The sequence below is a fragment of the Peromyscus eremicus genome, chromosome 23 (assembly GCF_949786415.1).
Source record: "Peromyscus eremicus chromosome 23, PerEre_H2_v1, whole genome shotgun sequence".
Lineage (NCBI taxonomy): Eukaryota > Metazoa > Chordata > Mammalia > Rodentia > Cricetidae > Peromyscus > Peromyscus eremicus.
The window spans coordinates 40,298,741-40,323,834 of record NC_081438.1 but is presented as its reverse complement, the minus strand read 5'-3'; the positions used below and the strand labels follow the sequence as shown (position 1 = coordinate 40,323,834).

At 46.8% G+C, this 25,094-nt stretch overlaps 1 protein-coding gene across 1 annotated transcript in view; it reads right to left on the bottom strand.

The window, feature by feature from the left end:
* Positions 1–19,261, bottom strand: part of Fry (FRY microtubule binding protein) — a 249,244-nt gene extending 229,983 nt beyond the window's left edge. The window contains exon 1 of the mRNA XM_059248951.1: positions 19,031–19,261. Coding sequence (XP_059104934.1) covers positions 19,031–19,100 — 70 coding nt within the window. The 5' untranslated portion in view covers positions 19,101–19,261. The remainder of the gene's footprint in view (positions 1–19,030) is intronic.
* Between the last annotated feature and the right edge of the window lie 5,833 nt (positions 19,262–25,094).

Below are 25,094 nucleotides of genomic sequence, written 5' to 3'. Positions count from 1 at the left end.
CCCATCTGTAAACTCAGGAGCAACGTGAGTTATCAGGGGGCAAGGCTTGACATTCAGGAACAAAACCAAGCTGGCAAGCACTCGCGTGGTTTCCTGTTGGGTCCCTGCTCCTTCCTGCAGATCCTTTAATTCCCTTCCATCAACTCTCGCCAGCCACCTTCCCACCCCCTCAGCTTCTTCCACTCTCAACTACACAGAGTTTTGCTTGACAGGACTTTTCCCTCTACCTTGCCAACCATCTTCCCCATCAAAGGCCGTTTAAAACCCTCGCAGTACCGTGAACCCTCTTCCCTTCCTGAATGAAAGCCTGACAGTAATTTTCCCATCCGACCTTACCCTGGGATGAAACGGTTTGGGGCTCCCAAGTTGGAAGGGGTCTGAATTATTAAACCTGCATTTGCCTAAGTCCTCCACTACACTCTGACCTCCATTCCGGACTGCTGGACGTCTGTCTACTTGAATGGCCCATATTAAGTAGTGTTCTCAGCGGAGACTGAATGCTGGCTTGTCACGGGGACACATTGCCCTGAAATGCTACCATTGGTGAACACACACTTAAAAACTGAGCCTCTCCACTCGGCAACATTCACTCAGAGGACTGAGCATACTCATCCCAGCATAGATGCGAAGTTTCCAATCCAAGATTTATTATGTGTTTTAGTTGTGTCTCTGCCTCACTTCCTCTCAGGACAACTAATCAAGGGTGGTTATTTGGTGGCTGTGACCAGAGCACCCTGTGGTAGTCTGACACTGCATGGCCAGGCCCTGGCAGACCAAGTTACTATAGCGTCTAGAAGCTTCCTCACATAAAGGTGGGGCGGAGGTTCTGGAGACCTAGCACAGGCTTCCAGTCCTTTCCCAGGAGTGAGTTCTGCAAGGCCACCGGGCTCCAGAAAACACACGCCTGTCCCTGGAGGGAAAGCGCAAAGCACGGGCCTGACTGGAGCACCAAACCATGTTACCCACGGATATGCGGACAAGACCACCTCAAGCTTGTTTTATAAGATGCTGTCTTCAGGATCCTTCCTGATGCTGTGTGTGTGTGTGTGTGTGTGTGTGTGTGTGTGTGTGTGTGTGTGTGTGTAGAGCTAAGGCTGATGTTGAATGTCTTCCTTGCTCTCAGTCCACCTTACAGATTGAGCCAGGGTCTCTCAATGAGCCTGGTTCATCTCCTGTCCAGCCAGATTGCTCTGAGCACTGCCTCACTCTGTCTCCTGCACACTGGGGTCACGTGTGGACCACCATACTCATAAAACAGTGGGCTTTTTGTATGGCTTCTGGGGATCCGAACTCAAGTTTCATGCTCGTACCACAGCACTCGGCTGGCTGAGTCGTCTCCCCAGGCCACAATCATACGTTAAAAAATAATCAAGTCATATGTTAAGATAAAACACAGGCTGGACCCATGGAAGATGCAAACCCCGAGAGCTCCGCCTCCGACGGAGGATTGAATGTGCTCTCCTCCCTCACCCACCATCACTGTGTTCTAGTCTTTGTCTTCACTCTCCCGGGCCGTCCTGGCCATGATTCTCCCCCTCTGTAGTCTTAGCAAGACTTAGAAACAGAGTAGGAATGAGGCCAAGCTGATCAGTGTTTAAAAACCACATGGAGCTCCCAGTGACTGCAGGGTAGACGGGACAAAGCAGGACCCTCTGGCAGGGCCATCAGTGCTCCTGTTACCAGACCAGAATCTCTCTCCCTCAGGGGCTCCCTGGACCAGGCACGTTCTCCCCTCCAGCGCTTGGTCATACCCTCTCTTCTGCCCTCTCCTGGGCTCTGCAGTCTTCTTCAGGTTCAAACACCAGAATTTTTGTTCTCTCTGTAACATCCCCCCATATCTCCTCTTTCATCAAAACTGCCTGCTTGTGAAGCCCACAGAGGTAGGTGCTGGGCCTGCCCGCTCCTTGTGGACTACACACGGGTTTAATGAAGGAAGAAATGCTCATTCGGGCACGTCCAGCTTGCATAGATGCTTAGGACACATGCACCTTAATTACTGATAAAAATCTTTGGGTTCAGAATTTACTTAGTTTTCTAGGTAGGCAATCAGTTTCTCCAAGTAAATAGAGCAGACAACATCCTCCACATGGAGAAGAGACTTTGAAGAGTCAGTAACGAATTAGATTAGTTCAGAGAAAGCTCTCTCCAAGCCTGGTTTTCTTCCAATTTGGTCAAAGTGGTTGAAAGGTTTGAAAGTAAATTAAATCCATGGATTATAAATGACATGTAGGAAAAGTTAATATTTTTACAGAGAACAGTCCTTGATGGTGCCAACTCACTGGAAAACAAACGAAAAGACTATCTCAGAAACGGTCTTTCAAGTCGGCTGATCCTGACACGCGTAAGAGAGTCACTTCAAGTTCTGAGCTTCAGAGACACGCGTCCCCAGGATTCTAGGAGCGTCATGATGAAGTTCAGCATGGTGAATCCATGCGCAGAAATCAGGCAAGGTGCTCGAGTTCAGAGGCTGACTTAATGCTGAGAGTATGAGACACAAAGAAGGAACCCCAGAGGTCAGGTAAACCTGTGTCACCCACCGACGACAAACACACCGGCTAAGTCTCACCACAAAGCTCTAATTCCCTTCACAGGATTATTTACCTTTCGCAAGAACCAATGCAGGCGGAAATGTAGGAGGGAGTGGAAAAATGGCGGTTGAGTCTCAGTGCTGAGGACTTGGGTAAACCGTGACTGATTACCCAACAATGCCACTGTTGCTATAACGAAGGTATACGGAAAGGGTAGGGAAAAGCATGACCCTGGAGGTGACATTTGAACTCACACGTGAGGCAAGAGCACGGCCCAGGTCCCCAAAGCTCATGTTCCAGGTCTATTGGGTAAAGCTCACAGAAAGTGTTAGAACCATGGGCCACACTGATGCTTTGCTAGATGACCGATCCTGCCACCCCTGTGACTTCAGCTGGACATGGCAGGACACACCTGCAGTACTGGTGTGGGTCAGGGAGAAGAGCCAGGAGTTTGAGTCCACCTTGGGCTACGGGGTATAGGTCTATCTCAAAACAACAACAACAACAACAACAAGAGCAAAGCCTCCAAACAAACCGACAAAAAGCCATACCTCAACAATGGCACCGTCTTAGAATTTAGAAGAGGGAGATTCTGTTTTAGACCTCTTCAGATGGCTAAGTTTCTGAAGGTCTAGAACATCTCACCACCAAAACATCCACTATGGAAGGGTGAGTTTCAGACTCTACATTTTCTTGCTAACAGGCCATGAACTCATTGGGAGCTTAGTATTAATCCCTGAGAATAAGTACTGATTCAGTAGCTGAATAACAGCTACCATTCAGCAGTTACAATGTAGTACACTGAACACTTTATAAACACTAACTCATTTAATGATTATGATTTGTTTTATAGCTATACTTTATAATCATATCATACATTTATAATTATACATAGACATATATCACATGTTTACAAATATATAACATGGTCATTATTTAGACTTTAATATTATATTAAGGTTTTTTTTTTTTTTTGAGACAGGGTTTCTCTTACGTAGCTTTGGAGCCTTCCTGGAACTCACTCTGTAGCTCAGGCTGGCCTCAATCTGCCTGCCTCTGTTTCCTGAGTGCTGGGATTAAAGGTGTGAACCACCACTGCCCGGCTATATTAAGTTTTTAAAAAGATTTATTTTTATTTTATGCATGTGAGTATTTTTGCCTGTACATAGGTATGTGTACAATGTGCATGCAGTGCCAACAGAGTCCAGAAGAGGGCGTCTGATACCTGAAACTACAGTTATAGATAATTGGGAGCCACCCTGTAAGGACTGGGACTCGAACCCTGGTCCTCTGAAAGAACAGCCTGTACTCTTAACTGATGAGCCATCTCTCCAGCCTCTTATGTTAACTTTTACCAGAAACAGAACTTTCTCAGTGTCACATGTGGCTAGGGCAAGGCACATAATTCTAAGTGTTCCAAATCATGTAACAGAATTCTTGTTTAGCCAAAAAATTAATCAAACAAGCCTAGTAAATTCTTTCCACATTTTATATTACAATAAAAATTAATGAATGTAGCTGGGAGTCAAGGGTTCACCTAGCATGTACAAAACCCTAGGTTTGATTGAAAAGAATTGTGGGACAGTAAAAAGATCATGAAAATAGAAAGAATGACAGAAGAAAAAAAAAGATAAAGCACATAGCCTCCCCTTCTAGGGAAATACACAAGATTCGGAAGTAGAAGTTGGGGCTCAGGACACAGTTCAGACGAGTGGATTGAGAGATCTGCATGCACAAGGCCCTGAGTTGGTCCTCAGTGCTGAAAGGAAGAAGAACCAGGCCTCTGAGCACTTTTCCCGTGTGTTAGACTGCTCCTCACACCAGAACACAATGCACAACTCCACTTGTATAATGGGCTTTTCTTGCTCTCGTCACATGACTCCAGTGGCGTCATTTCCCCTGCAGCAGGGCTCGGTGAAGAGCGTGACGCAGCTCTGCTTTCAGCAAGAAAGACGAAAAGCAAATCCCCCAAACAGAATGACACTCCTGGCTGACTCTTGGAGACTTCAGATCCCTGCCAACGAGGGAGGGTTGGGGGATGGAGGTGGGGGGGGGGGGGGACAAGGACAGAGGCTCAGCCACAAGGTCTGCCCCCTCGGCAAATCTTCTGGCATCAGTTTAAGGCTGTTCATAAAGAACGTTCTTATCTTATGGACCGTGTGTGGGTCCATATCAGAAACACCAGGGAATCATGAAGCTGACTACATCAGCTGTGTGGTTGCCATTCGAGGTAAAACACCGTCCAATCACAGACTCAAATGGGAAGGGCAATCCAGGGAACAGCATCCACATTTTACCAGTCTCAGGCCTGGGGCACATTTTCATTCTCCTGGCCCAAGGAGTGACAGTCTCTTAGTCATCCCCTAAAGCAAAAGCCTTGTCTGGCAGGACAATACGATGAGTGAGCTCAGTGGGCCAGTTTGATGGCTGTTATTCTGTGCCTGAGGGACATTTGAGTATTGTTGATTGTGTCCTTCGTCAGTAGAGGACACACACTTCATGAACTATTCCATCTTCTGCCCGAGCTCATTTACTACTCAATTAGATAATTATATCTAGCTTTTTACTTTAATTACTCTATCTATCTCTGTCTGTCTGTCTATCTATCATCTATCCATTCATCCATCACTATCTATCTATCTATCTATCTATCTATCTATCTATCTATCATCTATTTATTTATTTGCATGTCCATGTTCACATGTGCATTTCATGGCTCATGTATGGAGTTCCCAGGACAACTTGTAGGAATTAGTTTTTTCTTTCCACAGTAGGTCCTTGGGATTGAACTCAGGTTGTCTGGCAGGATGGCTCCATGGTTTGACCCATGGAACCATCTTGTCATGATTTTTCTTGTGGATGTGAAGATCATCTTATCAAAGAAAACAAGCTAGACACAGAAACACAAATATCATACTCCGTCTCGTCTCTGCAATTAACATACATTAACATCCGTCATAGATATGATATGACACGACATGACATGCTATGACATGATAGGAAGCAGAGAGAGATCTATTTGGGAAGGGGGAGGGGACCAGTGGGAGAGGACAGGAAAGGGCAATGGGGTGATTCTAGTTCCTCTTCTTTGTTTTGACAAAACACCAACCAAAACCAACTTGGGGAAGAAAGGGTTTTTTCAGCTTGTGCTTCCAAGTTAAACTCCATGGCTGAGAGAACTCGAGGCGGGAACCTGGAGGTGGGAACTGAAGCAGAGACCATGGAGGATGCAGTTGCTGTCTCACTCTCCATCACTTGCTTAACCTCCTTTCTTACGCAGCCCAGGACCACCTATCTGCCCAGGGTGGCACCGCCCACACTCGGCTGGGCCCTCCTACATCAATCATCAACCAGGAGAATGCCCACAAGCCAATCTGACGGAGGCAGTTCTTCAGCTGAGGTTCTCTCTTAGGTATGTCTAGGACTGTGCAAAGCTACAGAAACTGACCGGTACAGGGGATGAGTATGGCCCAAGCACATAATCAAAAATGTTTTTATTAAACCCATTATGCTGCACAATGAATACAAAATAATTAAAAATAAGAAATAAAAGAGACAAGTTTTTACTCTCAATCCGATGCGTGGTGTGATTGCACACATGTATGCGTGTTGCACACATGTATGCGTGTTCACACTGAGAACAGCCCCAGGGCCACTAAGCACACCATGAGGAAAGTAAACCCAGCGTCTCAGTGTGTGGCTACTAAAGACTCAGGAATCTCATTAGAAAAGCAGCAGGTTAATTTTAGAGGTGCTAAAATGGAAAGGGTACTCTGGGTAAGACCATGTTCACATCCAATTTCTAGGCTTCATTTTTAGAGGAGATTCACTAAAAATCTGATTATCAGAAAGTACAGTTTGAAAAGTAAACTTATTACAACACAAACACACACACACACCGAACACCATACACCACACACACACACTATACACACAACACACACACCTACATATACACACACATATTCACACCACATATACACACACAACACACACCTACACACACATATATTCACACACCACACACACACCAAACACATATACCACACACCGCACCACACACACACACACACACACACACACACACCACACCACACACACCACAGAGTAATTGGCTTCTTAATAGGGGCTCACACTCATACCCAGTCAATTGCCTCCAGTTCCGGTTCACAGGTCATCTAGTTACCCAGAACAACTTTCTCCCAATTTTGGTCATTGTAGCAAAGGTGCCGGTGTTAACAAAATCAATGTTTCACGCTTGCAACAGTCAACTGCAACCCTTATGGTCTATTCAATATGGTTTATGAAACTGAGTGGTGACCATATGCCAGGCGAGAATCCATTAGCTACATGACTATGTATTTCAAAGGCTCTAGAATGCCAGCAATTTTCATAATCCTCATATTTCAAGTTGTAGGGAAGAAAGAAAAGTGCATCTTCAGACCAAGAAGCCAAGACTGCTGCCATCTCACACCGATACAACCCTGTTCAGACTTCCTGAGTTAGACACATAGTCACTGTACTGTTTACACGCGCGCGTGCGTGCGTGTGTGTGTGTGTGTGTGTGTGTGTGTATACAATAGAATCTGGCAGGCTGTGCAGGGAGACAGTTTTTCTTTTATTCAGGTTACAGAAAAGCAAGTCAGGCTAGGAAGCTGTGCGGGTCTGAGATTCCACCCCCTTTAAGTTCAATATCCCCCACTAAACCTCTTTCAGCCCAGCACTCACAGAGCAGCAGAAATAGCTGATAAATACAATGTCTACACAAGCATCAGTTTTCAGTGGGAGTATTAAAACCACTTCATATTCATAAGCAAGGGACAAAGAGACAGGTTTGTTCTGTCTTCAGAAGGAAGTAAGAGGGAACAGCCAAGGTCTCACACACACACCACACACACACATACATACACACATCACACACACTCCACACATACACACACATCATACACAGACCACATACCACACACATACCACACACACACACACACACACACACACATCTCACACACACACCCCACATACATACACACACCACACACATACCTCACACATACCATACACACACCACACACTACACACATACTGCACACACCACAAACAGACCACACACACACCATATACATATCACACCACACACATACCCACATACCATGCATATACCACACACATACCACACTCACACACATACACATATACCTCACACATAACACACACACACACACACACACACACACACACACACGAAATAAAAATCCAAGAATTTACTCAGAAGGGGAAGCATTTGATTGATTTGCCTCTTAACTAGCAAACCATTTTATTGATGACCAAGCCCCACCTACATAAATACAAGGTTCAGATGGAACTTTACTAAAGTGTCTCCCCAGTTAATCTAATACCCTACCCTTTCCCCGGCTGCCAAAATACGTATTTACTTGTTTACAAAACTTCGCTCGAAGAGGTCAGGCTAGTGTGTCTGATGTTCGGGCACGAGGTGTCGGATGGGGATTCGATCATTCATTTCCATAGTCTTGCTCTCGTGGCACTGGCCGAGAAACTCGGGGCTTTCAAGGCTGTGCTGAACTACTGTGCACTTTGATTAAGAGTGGCAGAAACGGTCTGAGTTGCATATCAAATTAAGGTTGATAAACAGCACTCCGTGTAGCTCTGAATGCCTTCCTAAAAAAGATTTCAGCCGGGCGGTGGTGGCGCACGTCTTTAATCCCAGCACTCGGGAGGCAGAGCCAGGCGGATCTCTGTGAGTTCGAGGCCAGCCTGGGCTACCAAGTGAGTTCCAAGAGAGGCGCAAAGCTACACAGAGAAACCCTGTCTCGAAAAAGCCAAAAAAAAAAAAAAAAAAAAAAAAGATTTCAACTCCCTTAAATTGACAGGACAACAAACCTTTAACAGTGCCATGAAAGCATTTGCCCAAACGGTGCGGCTGTGGCTTTAACTCCCGTCTGCGGCTTATCAAATGACTGCACAGTAGAAAGGGATTAAAAGCCAAATCAGACTCATTACAGAGTCGATGCGCTGGTAGAATATAAACTTTCCCTGCTTAGCATCTGGAGTTTGGGGTGACTAACATTTTAAATGCCTGTGCTTGTGTGTTCAATGAAAGAGACTGACTGGAAGATTATAGGTAAGTGGAGGGATCGTGAAAGTTAACTTACAGAAATATGTAATTTGTTCCATCTCTTGGTGGCTTGCGCATGCACACACATACACCTCTTTAATCCCCAAGACACACAGAAGAGGAACGGAGCCACTCCAAAATGAAGCATAGCTGCCTTTGAATTTGTCTTGGGGGCAAACATTTTCCTAAGTGCGGCAGCTGGCTGTGGGCACCCCGTGATCCCAGCTACTCAGGAGAGTCCGGCGGAAGGGACTCTAAGACACGAGAGTGCAACATCAGCCTGGTGACAGCAAGCTTCACCCACCCTGTCTCAAAATGCCACCACCCACACAGACCAAGAAACAAAACATGCAGGTGGAACTTGGTGATTTCAGGAGTCAGAAGGCAGAGGCAGGAGGATGGCTACTAGTTTGAGGCCAGCACAGTCTAGGTAGTGAGTTTTGAGCCGGTCAGTGAGGGCTACATAGCAAGAGGCTGCCAAAACAGAGGAAGAAAGGGGCAGGGGCAAAACCACAAACAAACATGGCGAAGGTGACTTCTTTTCCCAGTGTTCTAGTGTAAGGAATGCCTATCTGAAATGTTTCCGCATCTTCTAAGATCTCGGCAAATGTTCCTTTGGGGGTCTATTGCAAAGACCTTCTATTTCTTCTCCTTTAATCATCCTGCTAGGAGAAATATTTCAAAATGTTCTTACAAAAACCCAGTCCTGAAAACACCAGGCTTCCTTCCAAATGTCCTCTGAAGTGGAGGGTGTGAAAATACACAAAGCTAGCATCAACAGACCTACCAAACACATCCTCCAAAATGATGTTCTCCAAGGCCTGCACTGCACACTGTCTCTGGATCATGGGACATTTCTCCCCAGTTCTGAAAGTCAAGGGGACTTTGGTATATCTAAACCCAGGTGTAGTGCATCTGTGATGTTGCCAGAATGGTGCAAGCCTTGTACACACTTGATGGTCAATAAAGAAGTATTGAATAGTGCTTGCCCTGCATGTCTCACACTATGAAATAGCAAGACACATCCATGTAATACCCAAGAAAAACTCATGCTCGAATACAAAGTTTTGTGGTACAATCCAGTAAAGTCGGAAAAGATATTCCTATAGATGTTCCAATATAAAAAACCAGAAAAGATGAATCTCATTGCTCTTCCAAGCCTGAGAGAGCTGGGATAGATGGATGGCTCAGTGGTTAAGAGCATAGGCTGCTCTCCCAGTGGACTCAGGTTCAATTCTTAGCATCCTCACGACATCTCACAGTCATCTGTAACTCCAGGTCCAGGTGATCTGATGCCCCCTCTGGCTGCCTCAGGCACTGCATGCATAGGGTGTATATACATACATGTAGGCAAACACTCACACACAAATAAAAATAAGTAATTCTGAGATGGAGGGAGACACTCTCTTATTCATATAGCCTACCACTCCAGGATGAAGTAATATGCTTTAAGTAAATAAATAGACTTAAGTTGTTGAATGGGATCTATAAAGTAAGAGAGAGTGGTAAGAGAAAATGAGGTTAGCCTGAGTACTGTCTTGCTCCACCAATGCCACCCACGTTTCCAGGAAGTGGCTGTTTGCTATTTTGTACTGGGGTAGAGTGCTCAGATTGGGTAGACACGTCATAGCAACACACTGTGGAAAATTATAGAAGTTTCAGAGTTCAGAAAAGAAAGCTAATAAATCCAGAAAATCTTAACACATTTATTAAAAGTCAGATTGACATCTGAGCTATCTTTTTGCTTTTGTTTTTCAAGACAAGGTTTCTCTGTGTAGTCCTGGCTGTCCTGGGATTCGCTCTGTAGACCAGGCTGGCCTCAAACTCACAGAGATCTGCCTGCCTCTGCCTCCAGAGTGTTGGGGTTAAAGGCGTGTGGCCACCAGGGCCTGGCTCCTCTGAACTATTTAAGTGACAGATACCAACTTCCATTGCATTTTTAAAAAATTATTAATCCAATTTTTTTATGTGTATGGGTGTTTTACCTACATATTTGCCTATGTATCACTTTCACACCTGGAGCCCATGGAAGCCAGAAGAGAATGTTCGATCCCCGGTAACTAGAGTTAGAGATGGGTGTGAGCCACCAAGTGGCGCTGGGAATGGAACCCTGGTCCTCTGAAAGAGCAGCCAGTGCCCTTAACCACCGAGCCACCTCTCCAGCCCTACACCACGTTTTTAAAGCCTTAGTCAAAGGTAAGTACTTAACTAAGAACATTATTTATTCACATAAATCTGACCTGAAATGTTATAAAATATATCTCCATGATGCCATATGCATATCTCCTCAGACAGAAATTGCACTTGGGAAGAATTCAATGTCATCAACTTCATCCAGTCACTGGAAAGAGGCTGGGCTGGTTTGGTCGTAACCAACTCATCCAAATGGGCGAGGCAGCTGTAGATGCTGACCAGACCACTGGGGGCTACACCAATAGAAAGCTTTGCACCAGTGAGGGCTGGACAAAGGGACATAAACAGGTCAGGGGCCAGGGGACAGGCCAGGGGACAGCCCCCTCCAAAGCCAAAGTCCCTCCTCACCAGCTCCAGCTCATAGCTGAGTCCATCTCACACTGAGTATTACAGAAGGCTGAAGAAGGTAGACATCACTAATCCAATGACCAGGACGTTTGTGACCTTTCCATTCCTTAAACTGTACCCCAAAGCAGATGAATGAGTCACGGGTGTTCAAACGACTTGAGACAGAAGTCTTTTAGAGGGTACTCCTTGTCACTTGAAGCATCCCAACCCTGGCAACTTCCTCAAACATTCTGGACTGATTCCCAACTTGTAAAATTATTCAGGTCATGTCTCTTTACTGCCTCCCACTGTTTGCCTTTCAGACCAGAATCACAATCACACACACACGCCTTAACATTTATTTAATTTGTATGAGTATTTTCCTGAATGTATATCTGTGCATTATGTGGGCCCAGCGCCCTGGAGGCCAGAAGAAAATGGGGACATTCTTTCTCATGTCAATACTACTGTCAATTAGGAGTCTGCCACTGGCTTCTAAAAAGAAATACAGTCCCCCTCAGAAAAAACCTCAGGAATGGAGACAAACGACCATTTTAAAAGAAGCTAAAGCATGCATACATTTTTATTTAATTCATTTAATTTAACTGGAGCTCTAATTTTATATATCTATCCATCTCCCTATCTATCTGTCTGTCTGTCTATCTATCTATTATCTATCTATCATCTATCTATCTATTATCTATCCTATCTGTCTATCTATCTAGCTATCACCTATCTATCTACAAACATATCAGTATCAAGGCTGGAGCTCAAATCCAGGGTCTCACCAGATAAGTACTACACTACTAAGCTACAGTCCCAGCTGCAGAGCCAGCTAAGTATTTGCGTACACTTTTCAGAGTAGGAACGAATCAACATTAAAGAAGTAATCTGGTCTGGTGGTGGCGCACACCTTTAATCTCAACACTCGGGAGGCAGAGGCAGGCAGATCTCTGAGTTCGAGGCCAGCCTGGTGTACAGAGTGAGATTTGGGACAGTCAAGGCTACACAGAGAAACCCTGCCTTGAAAAACCAAAATAAATGGATAAGCAAATAAAGTAATCTCATCACGTGTGTGCATATGTTTGGTGCAAAGATGAGCGGGGGTAGACCGCTCTGTAGTGTTTGAAAAACAAATGGAGAACACTTGCAGAATTTAGTTTAGGGCTTTCAAAGAGGCCTATCCTAAAGAGAAGGTCTTCTATGGCAACTAAACAGGTGTATGCGTGTGTGTGTGTGTGTGTGTGTGTGTGTGTGTGTGTGAGAGAGAGAGAGAGAGAGAGAGAGAGAGAGAGAGAGAGAGAGAGAGAGAGAGAGAGAGAGAGAGAGACTGATTATACACACTTAAGCAGACAGGGAGGAAGAGGGAGGGGAGGAGGGAGAGGGAGGGAGAGCCGACCTGGCGGAGGTATTAGCCAATAAAAATTTAAATGCCTATAAAACACCAGATTCCCAACAGTGCTCTTGCTCCTATGGTCCTTTTGGCAAGTATAAAAACAGCACAGGGGCTGGAGAGACGGCTCAGCGGTTAAGAGCGCTGGCGGCTCCTCCAGAGGACCCAGGTTCAATTCCCAGCACCCACATGGCCACATGGTGGTGGTTCCACAGTCTTCCTGAACTCCAGTCCCAGGGGATTCAACACTCTCTTCTGGCTTCCACAGGCACCAGGCACACACATAGATGCAGGCAAAACACTCATACAAAAATAAAAATACTCTAAAATGAACAAACAAATAAATAAAACAATAAAGCAATCAGTGTTTCAGTGTTTCGGTGTTGGAGAAGGGGTGGATGTCACCTAATCAAGTTTCAATTTTTTTTCCCGTTTGTAAAATGTGGATGATATTTAGCCCATAGCGTTGTGGGAAAGAACAGAGAAACAACCATCTGGGCCCTTTTGCCAAAGGTAGTCTCAGATGACAGCGTCCTTGCATCATTATTAACTTTCACTCTCCAAAGTGTCCCAGTTTTGGATGAATAATTATGTGACTGCCCTATATATAAGCCATTGGGCGTAGTGTTCCCCACAGAATGGCAGTGTCTGTTACACTGGGACTGCTCGGGCAGGGTCCGCTTTGATTTTAATGAATCGTGCATTCCAATTCAAAACAAACGACAATAGCTAGTGTATAAACTGAGGGTTCGGGCACCCGATGTATAAGGTGAGGATGTGACCTCTTCAAGGTATGGCCGAGGGGAAGGTTTTTATTGTAAGTGTGAGGAAAAGCTCTCTGCCAGATGGAAGGGTCCAGAGCGGAGAAACAAAGGAGTAGACTGAACGTGGTCGGCAGACGGGACCAGGCCAAGAGAAGTGGGGGGCAGGAGTGGACAAGAAAGGAGAGAGGGCCACGAGACCGTATAGCTGAACTAGCAGGGTTATAAGGGAATGAGAAGCTGGGGGTAGGGAAGCCTATGAGCTGGAGAAATTTAGGGGAGAGGCTGGTTTAGAAGAGCCAGGATGCCAGCATGGACTCTGTAACAGGAACCTGTGATCCTGAGGGAGCCAGGATGCCAGCATGGACTCTGTAACAGGTACTTGTGATACCGAGGTAGCCAGGATGCCAGCATGGACTCTGTAACAGGTACCTGTGATACCGAGGGATCCAGGATGCCAGCATGGACTCTGTAACAGGTACCTGTGATCCTGAGGAGGCCAGGATGCCAGCATGGACTCTGTAACAGGTACCTGTGATCCTGAGGAGGCCAGAATGCCAGCATGGACTCTGTAACAGGTACTTGTGATACCGAGGGATCCAGGAGGCCAGCATGGACTCTGTAACGGGTACCTGTGATACCGAGGGAGCCAGGAGGCCAGCATGGACTCTGTAACAGGTACTTATGGTACCGAGGGATCCAGGATGCCAGCATGGACTCTGTAACAGGTACCTGTGATCCTGAGGGAGCCAGGATGCCAGCATGGACTCTGTAACAGGTACCTGTGATCCTGAGGGAGCTTGGAGACCAGGATGTGCTTTGGTGTGCTAACAGGCACCACAGATAACCATCTGTCCCAAGTTTCCTTTGGACCTGCCAACTACCACCTCCAATTTGTCTCCACAACAAACCCAGCAATAGACTTCTTTCTGCCTGGAAGACATGGATGCTGGTGTGAGGTATTGTTTCTCATGAGGCTATAGATTGCTTCAGCAGAAGTGACCCAGTGGCCTCTGAAGGGATGCCATCATCACACAGCTGTGAGCTACAGGGACGCAGCAGCCTCTCCCCAGCTGAATGCAGACAATAATGCTTGGTCACTCCTCCACTGCAAGGACCGAATGGTGGGGTGTAGCTCAGGTTGCGTGAAACCTGAATTCCAACCCGGCACCAACACCAGCACCAGTACACACACACACACACACACACACACACACACACACACACACACACATCCCCCACACATACACACACACACATCCCACACACACATACACACACACACACAGAACACACACACACACACAAACACATACACATACACACACACACAAACACACACACACACACACACACACACCCCACACACACATCCCACACACACATCCCAAATGTGTCTGTATTTGAATTGTACCTATTGATAGGTTCAGGCAACTCTATTAATATTAATTTTCCACATCTTTAAGCCGATTTTATAAAAGGTCTTTCTCATAGTGCCCTGGAGGGTCACCTGCCATATACCTATGCATCATCAGTACGTACGGCTTCACGGCCAATTCGTAGTTGTCCGGGATTTCCCTGGCCTGACAACCAGCATCATCAAGCCCCGTTTCTGTGCTGAATGGGTTATTCTCTCTCTCTCTCTCTCTCTCTCTCTCTCTCTCTCTCTCTCTCTCTCTCTCTCTCTCTCTCTCTCTTCATTCTCTCTTGTAGAAGGGGTCTCACACAGATGAAGATAACCTTGGACTCTCTGCCTCTGAAGTGATGGGATCATGAGCGTGAGTCACCACACTTATCAAGTATTTATTAACTCCCTACAACTTGGAAGAACCCTGAAGCTGGTTCTGCTCATACGTGCAAGTTTCCTTAGAAAAACATTAGCCAACGCTGGCGAACACCAACCTCTGTGCAAAGAGGCCATTCAGTTCTTCCAGGGTAGTTCACTGCGTGGGGGAAGCCTAAGGACCTGAAAGCGTTAATGAACATAAAGATGTAGTCCTCAGTGGGTAGCTGGACTGGCTAAGTACCACAGGGAGGGTGTGTACTCTGGAAAGCGCCAGGTGATTCTGAATGTCCTTCACTCATCTCATCGGGCCAGTGTTCCCTGGGAGTCATGGGTTGGTTAGCAGTACAAGGGAGCCATTTAGACTTTTCAGACGACGCTGAAGCCCACACACTCACTCTCTCTGTGTAAACTCTCCTACCCTGCGATGCAGCATGAAGCGAACCGTTTCAAACTTCTTCTGGAGCTGTCCTAAAGGCCGAAGCAACTTCCTGCCACCGAGACACTCCCAAGTCCACTCCACATGGCTAGAGGGCACACAGTCAAGGAAAGCAGGAGCATTTGGTAGTCATTGAGACAGAGAAAGGGGTAAAGTTTGAAAGTAAATCCTAACTGTCATCTCCATAGTGTTTCCTTGCCCAGGGGTGAAGTAAGTATTGACTATTCATCAAATAATCCACTGAGGATGCCAAGGCAAAGGAAGGAAACTATCTAAGCCACGTTTTAAGTGGGTTCAGAACGCAGATGAGCATCAGAATACATTTATATTATTTCAGCATTTATCAAACACTTACGGTGTGTGAGGTGCCCCCTCCCCCCCAGTGCTCTGTGTCTGAACACCCCATGCCTATGAGGCACCCATTACTTTGGCTTCCTTCTTGCAGATGAGGAAACCGAGTCAGTGCCTAATCCAAGGCCACACAAGCACAGGACTTAGAAGATTGGCAGCAAGTCCCTCTGGCTCTGTAATTTGTGGTGTGAGCCTGCCAGATTATGGGGTGGAGATGTGAACAGCCGGGGATATGGGAACAAGTTACTGAACCGCAGAAGACAGAGAGGAAAAGAAGAAGAGAGAAGACAGATGATGGGCGCAGAGGGCCCTCAGGGGAGGCCCCGGAAGATACTGCCCAGAGGGAGATGGGTAGCAGAGTCTGACATCAGAAGACCAGTGAATAGTCCCAGTGTGGCTGAGAAGCCCACAGGTGGCTGTGGCCATGGACACCCAGGGGCACAGATACAAGTACAGGGAACAGGACAGTTGTGTGAGCAGGTTAAGAAAAAGCCACCGGTGAGGTCTGTGTAAGGACATCAGGACGTCAGGACATCAGGACGTCAGGACATCAGGATGTCAGACCACTCTAAGCCCCAGCTTCATTCAAACCAAAGGGCAGCCTGACAGGGTGGGTGGAGTGTGTCATGCCAAGGAAGAAGAAAGCGTCAAGGCCACCAGGTAGAAACCAATTCATCTCGCCAGGCAGCGACCAGTGTGCTTAATTGGCTTCTTAATTCTTCTGATGAGACAAAGATATATACAAAATGACATTTCGCCCCACAACGTGCCCTTTCTCTATCAAACGGAAACCTTAACCTGTAAATGCTTATGACGTCATCCTTCCCTCTACTCCTGCCCAGGAAAGCAGTCAGCTGCAGCTATAGAGTTTGTTTCATTGCTTTTTAATTGCTGCGCTTGTGTAAATAAGCACCACCACATAATTAGGGGGCTGGTCCTCCATTCAGGTATGTGGGCGGGCATCTTTGCCTTGCCAACCTGGGAAGCCAGGCATGCGCAAGCACGCGCTTAGCTGCTTGCCCTGGATGCAGCCTTTCAGCCAAGGCTGCGCTCACAGGCGAAGCCCTGGGGCTTCTGTTTCTCCACTCTGTCTTTTGTACAGGCAAATTCCTCTTTCTCTCTCTGTTACTGGAAACATGTAAAACTTAGAGATGAGAACTATGCCAGGCTGTACGCAGGTAAGTGTTGTGACAAGCTCCAGAGGGGGAAGGCAGTGAGCATATTTCCCTTTCCTCGTTTAAGAAAGGGGTATAAACCATCCAGACCCGCCCAACTCCCAAGAACATTACCAACTTCATTGTCCTGAAATGAAGGAATCAGGACACGCGGTCAGGGCCGTCTCTTTCACACACCCCACAGCCTGGCAAGTGTTAAGGAACTCAGCAGATCTTTGCTGAATGAACTGGGAGACACTGAAATCGAGTCACAGATACTCTCCAAGTTGAAATGAACAATAATTTTGAACCATTTCCTGGTGTGGGGATACAGGGAAAAATAAGGAGATGAAGCAATTATCTATTCTGTCTAGAGTCATTTGAAGACAGACAAGAGGGTTTGAAAGAAATCCCATCAGGTGCTGTCACAGCGTCATTTCCCATCTAAAGGCATGACAAAAACTCATAGAGGGAAACAGGCTTTGGAATAACCAAATGGAGTTTAAAATCCACAGACTGATATCAAACTTGGGAGGTATTTTTGTTTGTTTGCTTTTGTTTTGTTTTGTTTTTTTCCATCGAGACAAACTGCTCTCTACAGTGTCCAGTCTGTCAAATTCTTTTCCCTAATCAAAGGGTAGACAGACAAAGGAAGATTCATCTGTGAGCATGGGGGATACAGAAAATGAACCCAAGTTAAATGATTTATGGCTTCGACAACACAGCAGTATTGCTCCCAAATGGCCTCCCACTTGTACAGAAACACTCCAGACAAGCCCCTGGTGCACAGTGGGGTTCAGTGACCCAGGGAAAATGGCTTCTGGGGATGTCATTCCGAGACGCACCCCCCAAATATCCTCAAGCAGTATTTCACTCTTCTCCAAACAGTCCAGCCCAAGTTCCCCTGCCGAGGTTTGTTTACATAAAAACAATTTTTGGCTCCAGGTCATCAGAGGAGGAGACATCCGTCACCCCTCAAGAGTCCAGGCAGATTAATTAGAATATACCTAATAAAATATGGAAATAATTTTTAGAAAAAAAATGTAATTTGAAACAGTGAAACATCAGTAAGACCCAGCAGTCTTTTTGTATAAAATAAGTCCAAAAGCTGGTGCCGGGGCAGGCTTTGCTTTTAAACTGTGCAGAAACACACAAGGTACTCCGGAGCACCCGGAGGCCTCGCTCTGATTCCGACCCAGACCCAGGAGGTTGTCTTTTTGAAAGAGTGAATTGATAAAAAAAAAAAAATGTATATAGGTCAGACACGCAACTTCAGAACCATGATATTCTTACAGTCTAAGGAACCATTTGGGTCAGAACTGTACTTGTTTACATTTCAGAGAAGCATGTTTGGACTAGAGCAATTGGGATCTCCAGAAATGCTAGCGGTAAATAGCATTCCGAACATCGTCCACGGGGACCAGGGAAAGATCAAAAGGATCTGCAGATGAGGCTATGCCTGGCAAGGATGAGCCTTAGGTTTTGGACTCCGAAGTAGTTGTCTCTCTTCAGACAATACCCTAATAAAACAATTTCAAAGTACTCACCACCCTGCCACACCCCTTCGATTAAACTGCACTTCACAAAATATTTAGATAAAGCCTGAACAAACCAAATAAACACCAGGCAGGCAGTGTAGCCTGGAATGCCGAATCTGCCCTCCCTGGAGTCTGAAGGGCCATATCTCTGGAAATTTTAAGCAAACAAAATCTACTGTAATTCTACTGCAGCCTTCGAAGTTGAGCAAGGCTAGTTCAGACTCTGACGTTTTGATTTCCACAGCAGATGGAAGGAGAAGGAGAGAGAGAGAGAGAGAGAGAGAGAGAGAGAGAGAGAGAGAGAGAGAGAGAGAGAGAGAGAGAAACTTCCTCAGCTCACAAACATATGTGTCTGGTTGAGATCTGATTCCTCCAATCTTAGCAGCACCCAGAAAACAAAACAACAAAAAGCTTGTTTTCTATTACTCACCGTTACTCCAGGATTTCAGTAAATATTTGATACTGATTTCAAAGAAGCCGGAATCCTGCTGGCTGGCCATGTCTGCCGCATACAAAGAGGACTAGAGCTGCTGTTGGAGGAGCAGGTACCGGGCGTGGAGATGTGCCCTGTCACAGGTTAGTGATGTAAGCGAGGGTCAGAAGCAAAGAGGCACGCTCCTCATTTAAAGGACACCGGGAGAGGGATGCTCAGCCTCTCCTCCTCTTCCTCCTCCTCCTCCTCCTCCTCCGGGGGCCAGGGCTGGCTTCTTATTTGCTGGGTGCCGATCTCCCTTGCAAGCCTTCGGAGGCAGAGGCCTCAGCGGCTTTCATTTCAGAGCTGACATAAGCGGCAATGCCTGCGGCCCCGCCTGCCTCCGGCCGCCCACATGCTCAGCCACAGCCAGGTACGGCAGCAAGACGTCCCCACCTGCACCGGGAGCAGCTGCCGTGCAGGGGCGGGCAGGCCGTCTGGGCCTCCTGGCTGCCCAGCCTGCAGCCCCCTGCCGAGGGATGGGCAGAAGCCCCGCCCCCAGCCGCTGCCTTTCTCAACCTGAGCACCCACCCAGCCTCCACCTCGCAGCCCCAGCCCCAGGGACGGGGACGAGAAACTGGCCAGCTGCCTGGGGGCTGGCTCCTCGGTGCAGAAAGGTTGGCAGGCGGCCGCCCGGGTGTGCTCGGGCTGCGATTTCCCCCAGTGTCTGTCCCTGAAGACACTCAACTGCGGCACTCTGCGGTAAGCCAGCTGCACGCTTGCATTTGGATGCAGCAGCGTTTGGGGAGGGGTGTGTGTGTGTGTGTGGGGGGGGGGGTGATCCGTCAGCCTCGCTGCAACAGAGAAGCCAGACGTCTGCCTGGCCTTTCCTCCCCTCTCTGTGATGAGCAGACGGAAATCTGCATTTTGGGCAATGCAGGCTTTTTTGAGGGGTACCGGAGCTCCAACGCGTGCGCCGGAAGGGAAGGTACACCAGCTTAACCGGCTTGTCTGTGGAACGCCCGGATTCCACCATGGATCGGGTTCTTCATGCCGTCATTTCTAAGACTCACGCAGCCCAATACACCTAATTTCATAAGCAGGAGGAAGCCAGGACGCAAAGGCATCAGGATCCTGCCTTCTCCTTCATGAATCCTTGCTGTCGTGTCCCGATTCCAGTCAGCTTTGTCTCACGTTATTATTACGCTTGGTGGGAGGATTAAATAAGAGTATTGTATTTTAATAATGACTGGTTATGCTCTATCAGGGTGACGTTTGACCGTCATCTCGTAAGGCACTGGGTCCTCCTCTCCCTAGTATATTTATGATTGAGAGTTTCCAATAGAATGACTATGTGGTAATTATTTAACCCCCCCCCCCCACACAAATGTGCAAACTCCACCCCACAACCCAACAGGACCAGACTTCCTGGTTTATTAACTCATTTGAGAAATGAAAGGAAAGATGATAATATAATTTTTATATTTTAGGCAAAGAACTTCCAAAAATCAAACTAAATGGCACTTCTAGAAATGTCCTGGTTTATCAGCACATTTTGCAAACCATTCACATTATGGGAAGGCGGGCACTTAATCACTCTCAAACCTAACTCAGCTGGCAGGGTTTTAGCCTCCTGAAGTCAGTCATCAGGCCGAGGTCCTGCTAATTCATATGCACACTTTAGGGATGAGCTTATTTTCTTTTATCAGCTTCAGAGAACGTATGGGCTCTATGTAAAACAGGATCGAAAGGTTTTCCTTCAAAAATATCCATTAATAACTGGGTTGGCACTTTCCCCGTGTTACAAGGCAGGGAATGAACAGGCCACAAGGGTACTGAAGAAATGCTACACTGAGTCTCATAAGGTCCCAGTTCCCACCTGGTACCAGTTCTCTAGCATTGTAGCCTGAGGAAAATGATTAACTTTGCTAACCCTGAGTTCCTCATCTATATAGTGGGCATAATCAGTGCACCCACTTCCTGTGGTTTTCGGAAAGAGTAAATGACCTTATGAGAAAAGGTCAACCCAGTATCCTGCACATAGTACACTGTCACATTTTATTACTTACTGAACTAACTTATTATTTTATTCATTGCTTTTATTATACTGAACTCACTTTTTCTGAGGTAAAACCATTTCTGTGGATTAGAGAGAATGCTGTTTTTGAACACCAATCGTAATTATCAAGGAACAGCAGGTTGGGGTCATTGTAACAAGCAAACACGCTCTTGTATATTGCTGCTCTAATATTTTGTTTGTTTGTTTTGAGACAGGGTCTCTCTGTGTCTCCCTGGCTGTCCTGGAACTCACGATGTAGACCAGGCTGGTCTTGAACACACACAGAAGATGCACCCGCCTCTGCCTCTGGAGTGCTGGGATTAAAGGCGTGCGCCACCACATCCAGCCTTAAATATATACATTTTTTAAATTTTTAATTTGGGACTTGAGAGATGGCCGAGCTGTTCTTCCAGAGGACCCAGGTACAGTCTCCAGTCCCCACCGGGCAGTTCACAACCATCTGTTACTTGGGTTCCAGGGGTGCAATGCCCTCTTCTGGTCCCCACAGGTACTGCATGCGTGGTTTACAGGTAAGCATGTGGGCAAAACACACCTTAGTACACATAAAGTAGAAACAAATAAATTGTTTAGAAAAATCCCAATTGATTTTTAAAAAAGTTTTCAGTGGTACTATGAGCATACTACCTAGTCAAGAATTCCACTCATATGTATTTCAAAGGACACTGATGATAAAAACTTAAAGCTATTTAGAAGAAAAAAATAATAGCATTTAATTTTCCCCGCAATGAGTGAATGGGCTGTTTTTATCAGGCCCCAATTATTTATTTTAGTACCTTTAAAGAGGATATATATTGTGCTGGAGAGATGGCTCAGCGGTTAAGAGCATTGATTGCTCTTCGTGAGGACCCGGGGTTCAGTTCCCAGCACCCATATGGCAGCTCACAACTGTCTGTAACTCCAGTTCCAGGGGATCCGACACCTTCACACAGACATGCATGCAGGCTGAACACCAGTGCACATAAAATACAAATAAACAAAAGTTTTAAAAGAGGATATCTATCCTAAGTGAGCAGAAGAGGCCTTTGATCCTCTCAAAGGCTGGCGAATCAAAGGGAGTGAAACCTGCTACAAGCCGGGACAGAAATGCCACCCTTTGTCACCTTGCTCTCGGGGAAATGGCTTATTAAAAGACAAAACAAAAAACTGTAGGCGCCTAGACAAAGGTGCTTTGAAGTAAAACAATGATATCAGAATGTGTCCCTGGCAGGCTTCCTGACTTCAATTGTCATTTCAGATGACCTCTAGCTGTCTCAGCTCTCATATCCCTAAAAGTGAAGGCTCGCTTGGTCGGTCGGGTGCTTAGAAGTCTCAGAGACTAGATGGTGACCAGACACTGGGGGCTGAGAGAGATAAGAGGGAAGTGGAGGGCGGCCAGCAATGGTATCAAAGATTGGAGTGGGTGGGAGAGTGTGGAGGGGTGGGGTGGGAGAGTAGAGGGGTGGGAGAGTGTGGAGGGGTGGGGTGGGAGAGTAGAGGGGTGGGAGAGTGTGGAGGGGTGGAGGGGAGAATAGAGGGGTGGGAGAGTGTGGAGGGGTGGGGTGGGAGAGTAGAGGGGTGGGAGAGTGGGGGTGGGTGGGAGAGTAGAGGAGTGGGAGAGTGGGGGGGCAGAAAGTAGCCTGAGACACAGGCTAGCCATTGACGAGACCGTCTACATTCACCGGACACAAATTCTGTGCTAAAATACACATTTAAAAATCATATTTAATCCTCACTTCAAACCTGCAAGATGGGGACTATGAGTAGTCCATTTTCTAGATGAGAAAGTTGAGGCTTAAAGAAGCCTCAGGTGCGAGTCACAGAGCTGATACAATGGACTTCTGGCTTGTACTGCCATTTGTTGTTAAGTTATTACCATCATTCATCACTTTCAGTTGTAACGTGAGATAAGAATCACCTTCCCTAGAGAAAGTTCAGGAGGAGATGTCCAGAACCCCTGATAGCTCACAGCCTAGTCATTGCCCACGTCCTCGGCTTTTTCCTGGATGAAGAATTGCTCCCCTGGGCTTTGCGGTCCCCTGAAGAGCCGAGAGAAAGATGCCACTATTTTTCACAGTAATCTGATTTGCTGTACAGGTTGTGTCTCTGCGGGGACTCATGACCCAGAGTGGAGTTCAGACGCCTGGAGAGAAAATCCAGCCTCGGGACTCTGCTCTCCACGTCAAGGGTAGAAAGGGCTTTGCCCACCCTGCTGTAGGATGGCATGGGCTGAGGACTCAGTCCAGGGGCACAGTGTCTATCTTACGATGGAGACACAGGTATGGGCAGGCGGAGTGCTGGGCGGCCAGAAGGAACCAGTACTCAGTTATGTGAGAGAGAAGGGAGTGATCAATATGTCCCCAGTGTCCCCACTGAGTGACGGTGCGGGATGAGGGAAGCAGAGGGTACTTGGACTAAATCTCAGAACGGATGCCACTTGCCGCTCTCTTGCATTCACCCCTGTTACAGTCATCTGCTTCTCCCCTCCACAACAGCTGTCCCCCCAGCACTCGGTCCTCAGGCAGGAAACATGTTCGTGGCGAAGTGGACACACTCTTCGTACCTACTGAAGGTTATGCGCTACCTCTGGAGGTAGGTGTGTTAACAGAAGCACAACGAGGGGCCAGCACGTCAGCTCTGCTGGTAAAGGCGACTGTCACCAAGCCTGGTGACCTGAGTATGATCCCTGGGACCCATGTGGTAGAAGGAGAGAACCAAGTCTCACAAGTTGTTTTCTGATCTGATCTACACACACACACACACAGACACACACACACACACACACACACACACTAAAATAAATGTAAGGAAAGTATAGTGAGTTTGTAGTTTAATTCCTATTTTATTTATGCTTTCCTAGCATTTTGGACAATTTCTTGAGGCTAAAATATGGTCTTAAAAAAGTCAACCTGGAGAACAAAGCTTGGCCATCCGGATGCTTGCCTACCTCAGAAACCGTTACCCAGTGGGTTCCAAGCATCTGGCTGAGTTGACTGGGTTGGGGTGGAGTGTGTTACCTTTCCCTGTGGACAGGTGCAGGTGAGTACCACGATCGGTCACTGTCACAGAGTTAGGCAGAGGAGAGATGCCTCAAAAGCAACCCAGAAAACTAAAACACAAAAGCCACCTTATCAGTTTTTGGTCAGCAGGGTCAAATCCAAAGAAGTCTGATGCATGCTATCATCTCATGATTATACATCATGCAGTCACTGTTCTGAGGGGCTGGCAGCATGGCTCAGTGAGTAAGGATGCTTGCCACAAAGCCTGGTAAGCCGAGGTCCAATCCCAGAACCCACAGGGTGGAAGGAAGGAATCAGCTCCTGTAAGTAAGTTGATGCCTGACCTCCAAACATACCCGTAGATCATTAAGTAAATGTATTCTTAAAAAAAAAAAAAAAAATCTGTTCTCAACAGGGCAGTGGCGGCACACACCTTTAGTCCCAGCACTGGGGAGGCAGAGGCAGGCGGATCTCCAGGTTCAAGGGCAGCCTGGTCTGTAGAGTGAGTTTCATGACAGCCAGGGCTATATATACAGAGAAACCCTATCTTGAAAAACAAACCAAGAACCACAAATCTATTCTGAGGCCAATTAAGCTTCGCCTAGATTGAGTTGAAATAGCATGAGCTGATCTCAGTGATGACAAGGACAGATTTCATTTCCCAGCCCCCCATCATTTTGCAGTACTGGGGATCAAACTCAGGGCCTGGGGTGTGTCGGGCATGCGCTCCACAACTGAGCCATATGCCCAAGTCATCATTTTTCTTTATCTGGGGGAAAGGAAAGCCCCACAAAGAGATAGCCTAAGAACCAAGTGTTGGAATAACTGGTAAACTTTTGTCTGACCCATTTTAAATGCAGCGTTTGCTGATCCATCGAGTTAAGAGACTTTAAGTAGAAAGCATCCGTAGGATGCTACAGGGTCAGCGTCAGGAGTGGGGACCTGCCCCTGAGAACCCCAACGGTCAGGCACAAAGCCGCGCAGAACTCGATTTGTGAGAGTTGAAAACACTGGTTTCATTCCTCCC